This window comes from Lineus longissimus, chromosome 5 (genome assembly GCF_910592395.1).
Source record: "Lineus longissimus chromosome 5, tnLinLong1.2, whole genome shotgun sequence".
Classification (NCBI taxonomy): Eukaryota; Metazoa; Nemertea; class Pilidiophora; order Heteronemertea; family Lineidae; genus Lineus; species Lineus longissimus.
In genome coordinates this window covers 20,601,409-20,614,092 of record NC_088312.1, presented here as the reverse complement: position 1 = coordinate 20,614,092, position 12,684 = coordinate 20,601,409, and the positions used below count along the sequence as shown (strand labels likewise).

Sequence of the window (12,684 nt, the reverse complement as noted above, 5' to 3'; positions counted from 1 at the left end):
GGTGTCGCACAGAGATAAAAAATACACAGTTCACGTCCGACTTCCCTCGACCACAGGGAAAGGGGGTTATGTCTTGTCCGTTTGTGGTAAGCTTATCCACGGAAAGGAGGAGTTGAAACAGCACACATTCGAGATTGTGACTTATGTTTTGGTGTACTCTGGTAAATCTCAGAAGAAGTCTTTCCCAGGTGTTCTTGGAGAAAATATCGGGTTGAATACCGATGGCTTTCTCGCGGGGTTTGACATCGTCAGCCATGAAAACTCCGTGATTCACTCAGACAACGGCGAGGTTAAGATCGTAATTGAGGCGCCATTTTATGATCCGTTGGAGTTCACGTACTATCTCGCGCGGGCCGAGAAACCGGAAGCAAAGTTACTTCATGATTCATATGTGGAGCGGGACAAAAACAAACTTATCTGCCATATTCGGATGTATGCGCAAGGGGACCATTTTTTCATTCTCAGGGCAAAATTCGAGTTTGATGATGGCCCGCAGTGGATAACCTTAGCGAGTTTTGTCCTTGTATGTAAGGTAGAAGCAGATTCTGAAACCGAATTCCAGTTCCCTATCCACGGGAAACAATGGGGCCCAACAAGGGCGTTCTTTGATGAAGGTCTCCAAGTTTTCAATCAGGATTCCTCAACAGTTGTAGCCACGGACAAGGGGAAGTGTAATATCATCCTTAAGAGACCTCGCGGATATGACATCGTGTTCAGTTTGCGCACGGATCAAAACTCCACGCATCCGTTAATGGGACAGATCATATGCAAGGAAACGGTGAAAGATTTCATCAGGGTGAAATTACGGATTCCCGAAAGGGGGCAGTATAAGTTGGTGGCAACCAAAATGAGAAATGGCGATGACGATTCTGGGGTTGTTTTGATGTCCTATCTTATCACGTGTAAGACACCATTTTGTGGCGACTTGTACCCTGAGCACTGGGATATCATGGGACCAGTCAGCGCATTTTATGAGTTGGAAATGACGGACATGTGTGGCCACTGCTCAACCAAACACACCAAAGACGGCCAGCGGACACTTCGGTTCAAAACTCCGAATGGGTCACATTTCTATTTCCGGCTGCGCGATAACGACGGAAGCAGTGTAGATAGTTCGCATTCGTGGGGTTATATGGAGGACAACATTCTGACAATAAAGTTAAGACTGCCAAGGGCAGGCTACTACACTTTCGGACTATACGAAGTTACCACAGATGGTATCTTCATGCAATGGCTCGCCCATTACATGATCAAGTGCGACAGCGCATACAAGTTTGACTTATTCCCCAAAATTGAAGCAGTGATAGGGCCAGTGCCAAAGGCGCGGGAGTTAGACATCACACCCTATGACAAGGGCTTCAAGTACTTCATGAAAGCTCGGAATGGAAAGTCCCAGGTCCGATTCACGTCGCCGAAGCAGTTGAGATGCTTCCACAAACTGACCTCGGAGAAGAAAGAATGGAACCAGTACGTGTACGGGGACGTCCGAACCGCGCGCTTGGGGTATCTCATGACCTATAGGTTCGAGCTGCCGGCAAGTGGGTACTATTCTTTTGGGGTATGGTACATGAACGGCGACCAGTCCATTCAGATCATCTCGATGATGATCCTTTGTGAGAAACCGGCATACCCTTGTAAGCCTTTCTTCGACAAGGACGAGGCCTGGTTGCTGGGCTTGCGAGAAGACGTAGCGGAGAAACTAGGGCTTACACCAGAGACCGTAGACGGTGGGACCGTGTACTCGAATCGAGAGGGCATCGCGAGTCTCTCCTTCATCCTCCAGCAGCCCCTGTTTCAGTTCTGGTGCAGCATCGAAGGCGCAGGCATGGGCAGTAAACACCTCAATAAGTTCATCAACCTGGCGGTCAATGGTAACAAAACCGTGGTGGTGCTGTCGCCGCCTCTCGCTGGCAGGTACAAGGCGACCTTCAGCGGCAGGTTGCAGAGGGGAGACCCGGCCTTGACACCATATACCTGCCTCATCCACAAGATGGACAAGGAAGAGATCAAAGGGGTGGAAGATGAACAATTAGCCATTAAAAACTGATGTCCGCATCGGCTAATTTGCTACATGCTACTAATCGCTAACCAGGGATCCCTTACCTTGGTCATCAAAATTATGTGCTTATCTGTCAAAGAAAACAGACAAATCGATTTAAAAGTTGCTAAAACTGTGGTATGAAGACGAGAATTTGAAAGAAACAAATAGACACGGAGACGTGACTACTTTATTTATGTTTTACAAGACCGTCCAGATAGTCAAGATTCGTTGTTGAGACGCGCGACGGCAGCACTTCTGCACGATCACCTTACCTCGTGACGTCATCAGCACGTGACAGGATGTTCGCATGGTTCTCAACGCGGCAAACCATCTGGTTTAGCTGATAGTTTGGGGTTTCTTTAATTGTAAGAACTAATAAAGCATAACTTGAAGGCAATGTATAAAAATCAAAATAATTTCACAATTTATTTGCTTAGTTTTATTTGCAGAAGCCAAATTTGTCCTTACAATGGGGTCGTGTGTGGCAAAATATACCTGAATCACGGAGGGGGTAACATGACGACGTGTTAGTCAGGTGATTTCGTGCCATATTGTTAATGGTCGTTGCATGCATCGAGCTGTTGTGATCAATGTTTGATTCTGACTAGGATGTCGTCACATTACACCGCCTGCCTGAATTAAACATGACAGAAAGCCGGGAGGTCCACGTCAGTCATCAAAACCTCGGAACTTTGGAGATGAAAACTGTTGTATTTCTATTATTATTGAATAAACGAAAATGATTAAAAAGTACATTTATTCAAAAGCAATGGAAACAAATGGCCGAGTGATCGAGGCGGGACTAGAATGAGATCTAAAGAAATTTGCTAAGTAAGTGAGTTGAAATGAATATGATTAAAGCCCATTGGAGATCCATTTTTTCCCAATTTACTCAGCGCCATCTATTGGTGATACAGTTTTGGAGACTCAAAATGGCTGACGTCAGAGTGCTGTAGAAATCTAAGTATTTCCTGGTTATTACGGGTTCTTCAAATAATTGAAATTACCCATAAAGGAGGATGATAAGTTCATGTGTAATCTAGAACTCTATGAAAGCATAAAATGGTTTTGGCAAAGAATTGACAGGGATTCACTGCCAAAACTGAGAAAAAACTAAGGACTCCTTACATCTAAAAGTCTAAAGAAAGAACATTTATTCACAGAATGGCATATTCATATCCCTCTATACACTGTCAAAATTGCAAGAAGATCGAGATTGGTGTCACACTGTACAAAACGAGTTGCCATTGTACGATATCATTTATACATGTATGGGTTGGATACACTGAATGCGATTTTGCTTGAATCGCACAGGGCATGCATAATCGCAGAACCAAATTCTTGTTCTTTGCTTAAAATAGCAAGGCCGTAACGCGTGCATCGTTGCAATCGCATACAGGGGAAACCTAGCTTAATAAGGTTAAAGCTCAACCAAACTTTACGGTTGCCTCCAAGTGGATTCGCCATCAAACTTCTTATTACAAAACAGTATTAGAGTTATAGGCCAAAAACAAATCAAGTGCATAAAGCTTTTGAAATCATCAGTGAATTTTTTTATTGGTACAAAATGAACTTATTTCTACAGAGTGCGAAAGAAAAGTGTTTATTCGACTATCTGGCGTCACTGCAATACATCACTATCAGGTAGAATTACGGAAGTAGCTTCGGCCTTAATAGTAACTGCTCAAATATACTAAAAAAAATAGTTTTGGTTTCAGTGATCAGATGTATAAAGGGCCATTCACACAAGTACATATAGTTTCTGAATTAACATGAAAACAATATCCAATAGAGTGGTTTCACGTGGCGTCATCACCTACCGTGCTGGGGGGACAGACACAAGAAAGCAAGCCCGAATGACCGTGACAACAATCGATTCAGGCACGACAAATCATTGTTCTGCCTCCAACACGGCTCACCGTGAAAACACTCTATAAATGAAACATAATTTTGTAGCGCATACATTGACAAAATACAACACAAATTAGTGCAGTAATAAGTCAGTTACCTGTTGCGTACTTTTATGTATAAATAAGTCGTAATTAACAGTAATTTAGAAGTTTTACAAAATAATCTTCAGGTTTTTTTTCAAGGATTATACCATACATACTGATGCTACATACAATTTCACTCTTTTTTATATACGTGTTAAATGCTTTTGGTAATAGCAATTTCACTTCGCTCGGTAATTGTTAAATAGTATTGGCAGTAGCAATTTTTCCTAGCTTGGTAACTTTTAAATGCTATTGCAAATAGCAATTTCTATTGGCTTGGTAACTGTTAAACGGTATTAGAAATGGCCATGTATGTTATTGAAGGATACATTTCGTCCATTATTCTTCCTTTATTGACCGTACACTAAAACAGAAGACATGATATGCAGTATTCAGCCGCAAAAAGTCGTTCAACATGGTGAAAATGTTGTTGGAAGCTTGTTGGAATCTTTCTTGGTAAATTCATATATATATTTCGACTTGTTTTCGCAACAAACGGCTAGCTAAGCCTACGTACTTTCTGATATTCGATATCCTGTTAAAGTATTTGGGTTCAACAGATGAATTACTTCAAAATATTCGGCACTGCACAATAAGATAGTGACGTTAGATATAAGGAACTGCACTTAACATGAGGAAGTTAAAAGATTATCGTTAAAACAGAGTCATGTAAACGTGTCCTTGAAAAACAAATTCCGAAATGGGCCTCTGACTTCGAGAAAATTGTGTAATGGAACGTTGATAGTTTGCAATCGATTCCAAAGTATCTCTTGACTTCGTTGATCCCTTACATCATGTTTGACATGTCACGAAAGAACTCCAATCTGTTGACAGCACTTCTACTGATTGGTGACGTTATCGAGGACGTGTTGACGTCATTGTCCTAAACTGATGACGTAGAAAACAGCAAGAGATATTTGAAAGCCTATATTATATTATACAGTCACGAACTGAAGTTGATATTGTTTCGTCGCAAGAATCATCACCATTGCCCTTTATACTACTTTTCTTCCGCTCCATTTCGTAGAGTGCACATTATCTTGATGACCTCAGCAGTTCTTGTGTAAACTGCTGATGACGTATGTGTATAAGGAGCTAAGGTCAGGCTAATCTAGACGTTTTCATCATGTAACCTTATTGCCTTTACTCCACACAAACTCTTTTGCATACTTCGTGTCATAGTGTGCTTGCAATGATGACGTCAGCAGTAAATGTGTACACTGCTTCCGATGACGTCTGTAAGGGGTGAAGGCCATTTTGATTACAACAATTGGACGAGTTGCTGACACAAAATATAACCGCATATGAGACTGCTTGCATCTCCGATAGACTGAAGGTTAGTACTCCATATCACGAGGCTCGTATATTAGTGCCTTCTCGAATTTTAGCGATAAAATCCGCCATTGGTGCAAACGAGAGAGACATTTCTTGGGCCTGGTTGCGCTGGTCGTGACTCCGAATATTTCTGAAGTATTAATCTAGCTTAACGGATAGACTGACGGATTTCCTTCATTTGGATGCCTCACAATAGGTACTACAGCGCTAGTCACAAAAATAAATATATCCGACACGTTTTAGGTGCAGAATCTTCTGTACAGGGATTGTTGTGGTCCAGGTTGATATGTTGTCCGACACGTGGCCCACCTCGGACGCCAAGTTTTATTATTTGGCGACCGCGTAGGACTGGCGTTCCTTCAGTTTTGAGTACTGTAAAGAAAGAAACGATGGCATTAGTAAGGCTTTCGTGAGGCTGATGGTGAAGTTAAGCCCGAAAAGTCACGAAAAACAGCAAAAACATTTTTTATTGGACACAAAAAGCAGGGAGTAAAAAAAACCCAGAACATAGCAGAAATGTTCAGAATAACATGCTTATCTCTGAGGTATCGAAGGCCAGGTGACTCTAAGGAAGGATATACTAATCCGTCACCATGCACGGAAAAGAACATTTTCCTTGGGAACGATAGTCTGCTGGATTGGAATAAGATCATTGTGGTTCGCTTTACTCTCAACAATCTCCTAAATGTTTACTTACTAATCTATTCCACATGTCGTCATTTTCCGTCGTTTCGTATGTTGGTAGTTCCTCTTCTTCTAATTCGTTAGCCTCGTCCTCAAGAAGCCTCGATCTGAGTATTTCTAGCATGTCCTGGAGTGTCCGTTGTCGTTCCGATGGTATGTGTATTTGTAATCTAGGGTCAGATCTTTTGCCGCCATTCCCTGGAAGCAGAAAGCAATCTCTATATACAAGGATACTGCAAATGCTTACCAATCATAGTTCATGTCTCTGTAACAACTTGTGTAAAATATGCTCAAAAGCTGAATCGAAATATCCGAATGGTTCTACTGACTCTGAAAATAGAAAGTGTTAAATTTGAAATATTTGTCGGAACACCTGTTTTTGTTGAATAATGGAACTATTTTTTTGTATCGTCGTACGACTGGTCTTAGTGACAGTGAACAGTCAGTTATATTCATCGCCAGGACGTTAGCATATCGGTGTTGACCTCGGTATACCACGGGGAGCTTAGGATGAAAACGAGAAGGCTACCAAACAAAACAAGGAATGATTTTTTCAATATTTTTGCATTGCCAGCCTCGGATCTAATCCTTTTCAGCTAGAGTTTCGGACATTTAGTCTCGTTGTTTACTTATGAAAGTCTTTGTTTTTCCCTATCCCAGGTGATTCCGATCCGCCACTGTATGAGCAAAGAGAAACTGACAGATGAAAAAAATTATAAGCCGTTTACCATGTCAACTATAGTTTATTATAAAAGGTTATGTTCCCCAAGACACCGTCTGATCAACATTTCCAGAATACCAAAGTGCGCCAACCCGCCACTTTGACCATAACATATTCCACGAAAGGAATATTTTCAGATACTCTATCTTTTCAACCCTGAACAGAATACCAAAGTGTCGTCCAAGTCGACAACTTTTTGTTGAATGTTCTACTCTATGGAACGAAAGGTTTCTCTGGTACAATGTCTCTTCAGCACTATGCGCGGGTCCTGATTTACGTCAAGGAAAGAATTGAAGCGAGTACAACCTCTTTTGAAGTATTGAAAAGTAAGATCGTATTGAAAAATGAAGATGTCGACAGATGACAGTCAAAGATGTTTTTTGATGCTGTCAAATGATGTGAGATGTGATAAGATTAAGGAAAACTTCTTAGGTTCTTCAGTAAAATCGAACTGTGTGAAATCAAATCAGGAAACCTGGCAGCCGGAAGCCGAGTTTCATCGTACACGGGGGCCACACCAACTGAATGAAGGGACTTGATTTCCATATTCGCTGTGTTGCGGATTTTTGCGGACAGAAAGTCGACGCCAGTTATAAGCACTTTCCCGTATGCTTTAGACCAACGTCAAAGAATTTCTATGAAGGGGACCATTGTTTTACGATTCGTTCAACACCTCCGAAAAGCTAAACGCCAAACCAGCAATCGGACGTCTTTGTCGGGGAGGTATGGTCATGTATACGCCCTGCAGTCTATTCGTTAAAGGGCAGAATGTTTTCTGGGACATCATGTTTATTCAACACCTCCCAGAATGCCAAACCGTCCCCTAATCCACAACTCTGGCACTCTCAGACCTAAAATGCCACCGAGCAGCCAATGAGGCCAACAATCTCTGTATTAACCTGATTTGTGAATGGCTATCAGTAAATGGTTTCTGATTCAGCGGTAAACGAAACGCTGACCGTAATGACACGATCGATTTGACGGCAATAATGCACCGATTCTAGCGAGGCGACTGGATTAGGAAAAGGGGTGTCTGTTTCTGGACAGATATCTTTGCCAATGATGACCAGGCAACCCATCAGTTTTTACAAGGAGGGTACTTCTTTGTTCTTAAATGCCGGCACTGTCATTTTTTATCTCATTTTAAGTTGCAATAATGCGATTTGATCTTGGTGTTATGTTTTCGAGTGTTTCATTGCCGCGTGTCTGCGTCATTGTGTAAGAACACTGAAAGACAGATTAACGCGTTTTTCTGTTTCCCACCAGTCATGGTCTCTTTAGTTGTCAATGGAAACACTGAAATAAGGGGAACACTCAAAACCGTTGCAATTGTCTCTCCATCAGACTCCAGATGGAAAAAGGGTTTGACGCCAGCCATAAAACTCAACCATAGCCTATGGCTGCAGCAAGCGCTGGTCAAACGAATGCCTTTCATCCCGAGCTCTAAACCTTTTCACTATCATTAGGATGAACAATTTGATCTACTTTGGCATGATCTATTCATTCCTTTATTGATGATAGAATAATGGTTCTTGTTGGGAAACAATTCGCGAAATCTATTGACGATGTGATATGAAGATGATGTGATGATTGGTGCTAATTCGAAAGGTTTGATCCGTGTATTTGTTGGTATCGGGGACTAGAAAGTTTGAGATCTCGCTCCCTTGGTGAGATGACACTGGCAACAATTTGATCGAAAACACGGTCACAGCATGAACACAATCAATTCACTCATTTATTCGTAATGAGAGAACGGGTCTCAGCTGATGGGAAACAATCAGCTAAACTATGAGGTGACGATTGAGGTTGATTCGAATGCCCACGGTAATTGGTGTATTAAATAGACTTGTAAATTTATGGGGGCATCGCGACGACGGCTACATTGATTTAAGAGGCTCTTGATTATCGCTTCGGTACTGATTGTTCCAGTGATGGCAATCTATGATTGATCAATTCGTTTTGAATTACATGCGTTGTTTTTATCGAGATTGAATTTCGTTTTATCCATTTACCAACTATGCATCAGAATAAGACAAGATAAATGTGAATGTAATGAATTTCAATTCGACCCATATGATTTGAAAAGGACTTTACTCCCGGTGAAAAGAAGTTTTAATCGTCAAGTTGTTTATTTGGACTTCTTAAAACGGTCGAAAGCCACTGGCAGTGTTGGTCTATTTCAATTTGTTTTAACATCAAATTTAGTTTTAAAGGCCTTCCATCTCAGACAGTGTTTATAGCCTCATATCCGTGAGTACTCTAGCCTTCCATAGCAAAGCTGAGTGGCAACGCAGATGATAGTGTAGGCTTCAAAGGGGAAATGCCTTAAGAAAAAAACTTGGCTAGCTTTGCAAAAAAGAAGGTTATATGTTTTAGCTTTATCGACGAAGTCAACATGCTGTAGAGAATAACGGTCCGCGTCTTTCCAGTGTTGAGATGGGAAGTAAAGACTAGCATGGTGCAGAAACCCACCGCCTCGGTAGTGTAATTTATTAAGCTGGAGGGCGTTGTCACCAATCTCACTTTCTCCAAGATCAGACCGATATAATCCCCTTTCCAATGTATTGTAGGTCACCTCTCAATGCTGACATATCCGAGCTCCGCGTATGCTCTCCAAATGGATTATATCGATTTGTAAACCGCGGTCGATAAGACATGGTGCCGCTTAAATTTCAATTAGCTTAAGACACCTATGTCAGCTTTAAGTGCGACGAGACGGTTCACGACGATTTTTGAGTTGATTCACTTTCCTTAACCCTTTAAGCGCAAATACAATACCTGATATTTTTTTACCAATAACAAAGAACATGATGGTCCCAAGTGAGACAATAATACGTTCTCGTATATTTTTCTGCAAAATCTTTCCGAATTTTTTAGATGTGACAGTCTGACCGAAGATTAGCAAGTAATAATTTCGCCATGTTTCCCTGAAATCATTAATCCATTAATAAAAACAAAATGTACATGCATGTGTTTGTGCTACTCTGAATAATATGTTAAAAAATTCGAGCTGTCTCATGAGTGATGAGACCTATTCTAGTATGTCATAGTTTTTCACGCAGATGAAGTACGTCTGACTCCATAAGAGATGGGTATCCTTCGGGATTCCGCAATTCTATTCATATCTAGGAGAGGTATCTATTTTCTCGCTCGGGAGAGGCAAATCCGCATGGCCAGATATGGCAAGATATATTTTTTAACGTCTCATGACGTCATTTCTACTCACATTTAAACTAATCACGCTTTGAACAGATACATAATCACGCTATGAACAGATTCATCTCTAAAGGCGGCATACGCCTGCGTGAATATGTACGAAACATAAATTTCAGCATTGCCTTTGTGTAGACAGATAATACCAAGTTTCAGCAAATTCGTACACATAATGACTGCATTGCGTATGACTGCATTTCTACTTTCATGGACCATCAGTAATTACAAATGGCGTAGCCCTTTAAGTTTCAAAGATTTTAATCTGGTTGACATTATATATGTTTGAAACTGTACAGTAACATGGCTAACTGAGTCGTTAAGCTTTCAAGAGCCGTTTACCGCGTTTGTCGTAGTCTTTGAGGAGGATTTCCTTTGAAAAGTTCCGTCAGTAAAAAAAGCTTCAGGACACTCGTGAATGCACAATGAAAGATGTTCTGATGTTGGCATTCTCAATACCTCGGGAGATACCCCCTCAATTTCTGTTTATAGCTCTGATGTGGTAAAGAAACTACCGTTTGTAAACCGTACCCATCTGAACCCTTGCCTGCCCGAAGCAAAGTTCTTGGTTTTAGATTGTGTATTAGGTAAGTTTATTTGACCCACATAATTCAAATATGAAGTCAACAACAGTTGTGAAAATAGCGGGCAGGGACACAGACAAGATCAACAGTTGGATCTTTAACGGTCGTATAACTGCTGGAATGTGAAAGAAAAAGTAGAAATGTTGAGATTTTTTAGTGCGATGAAACAAATCATTGATGGATTAATTAATTAGTCTTAACTTTGACATCACAGCGTAGAGCTTTGCAGCCCGAAGCAGTGGTCGCCAGCGTCATTGGCGTGTGTCAATGTCCGTGGATGCCGTGTGCATCAAATTAAAACGGGAGGGTTAAATCTCGGCAAGTGACAATCTACATGTACATTGTAGCTCAAGAAGAATCAACTGTTCGTGGTGAGATGTAAAAACGAATCATGGTTTAGACACATCAAAAGGAACGCTCAATCGCGAGATGGTATTAACCAGCCACGCACACAGACGGCAAACGGCTTCTATGTTTTTTCCACCAGTTAATCTAGTCAGTGAATGATCGCAGATGAGACGAGACCGTCTTTTGAATGTTGATGAGTTTGAAGGGAACCAGCTATCAATAAGGGAAGCATTCTTTTAGGTGTGGGTATTTTATCGGGGCCAGTCAGCTTTGGCTCATGAGACACTCTTTACTTCCAAACTCCTATCCCTAATGCCTGGCGAGAAGACAGTTTGTACCCTACTTTTAACGAGCTGGCGGCTAACGAACCGGCGGGCGCCGCATCGGAAAGATTTTACCAGCGGGCCTCGAACCTTCGACCTCCCGTTTTAACCGCTAGGCCAACGGTATTGGTTTATATAACTTGCACATCCTTAGATCACTTCGAACTGTAAAACATGTTTCATGTAAGCAGCAACTGTACTTTTATATTTAACATTCCCCTTGGCATCTAATCAGCGAGGAAATGGCCCAGAGTTGTTTGAACTCATGGTTAAAATCATGTTGATGTTTGAATAAAATTATAGACGTCGGGGGACGGAAAAGACGTCTACCTGATAATCCAGTTGCTTTTGAAGAAAGACATAAAAAGATTGCAAGTTATAAAATGTGGTTCAGTAGCTAACATACCGCTGACATCAAACGATATCAATCAATCTAGAGATGGGTAAGTCAACAAGCTATCACTTAGACCGTCAAACAAGTGCAAGAGTTGACATCAATGAGGAGTAAACCAGTATTTATGAATGACTGTAATGGCAAACTAACTGACTGATGGACGCGTTCTTCTTACCAAATCCACTTATGACTGAATATCTCAATTCCCGTTTAAAGCTGATATAACAAGCTTACAATCTAGTGTATGGCCGGCAACATCGTTTCGAAATGACCCGTAGATCATGTCACTTGCATGTCACTGAGATAAAGGATAACGGAGATAGCGAAGAACTGAATAAAGTACAAGAGACACAAAAATCGTGTCACACACAAATTAGTCGTGACGTCACTTGCATTTTTATGTGTACTGTTCATCAATGGGGGTGCCGTCATGGCTGGCGGGATTGGAGAACATTCAGACATAGATTTGAAAACGATGCTTCCTGTGTTTTTTTAGCAATTAACTGGTCCTTTCGACCTCACGAATATGAAAATGTTTGTTTTGTGTGTCAATTTAGGAAGATGCAACCTGTCAACAAAGCACAATGAGGTCACAATTTCTTGCCGAACAATGCACGGGTCCCGCGAGAACGGGATTTAGAAGGATGCTTACCTGCCGCGCATGCGTGTATTGCCCATCGTCCTTTGCATTTACCTGAAAAGAGGAAGAAAGAAATTTCTTTAGGAAATAATTCAAAAAAAGATGTATTCCCGACCTTTGTTTTGTTTCTTCGGATGTACCGCTGGATTACAAAAATTTCAGGCAAAATCTGAAAAAGAAAATGCGGTAATGATGATGATGGCGACAACGATGATCATGCTGTTGATGAAGATGATGATCAGAGAGTGGTGTTGCCTAACTGGTGAGAAATCGAGCTCACAGCAGCGTTCCCATATACGTTATGAGGATAAGACTCGTCACTGTGACCAACTCCCTTACTTGACAAATTCTTCACCATTGATAGATTTCTCATCATACAAATCGATGTTGTATTTTGTGATATTAGTATT

The 12,684-nt window shown here is 41.2% G+C and overlaps 1 protein-coding gene across 2 annotated transcripts in view; it reads right to left on the bottom strand.

Moving 5' to 3' along the window:
* Positions 1-2,440: 2,440 nt before the first annotated feature.
* The window catches only part of LOC135488412 (uncharacterized), a 93,794-nt gene continuing 83,550 nt past the window's right edge, over positions 2,441-12,684 (bottom strand). For both annotated transcript variants that reach the window (XM_064773017.1, XM_064773018.1), the window contains 3 exons: positions 12,287-12,328; positions 6,068-6,252; positions 2,441-5,742 (listed from right to left, as the gene is read on the bottom strand). In XM_064773017.1, the coding sequence (XP_064629087.1) occupies positions 5,698-5,742; positions 6,068-6,252; positions 12,287-12,328 (272 nt within the window). In that variant the 3' untranslated portion in view covers positions 2,441-5,697. The remainder of the gene's footprint in view (positions 5,743-6,067; positions 6,253-12,286; positions 12,329-12,684) is intronic.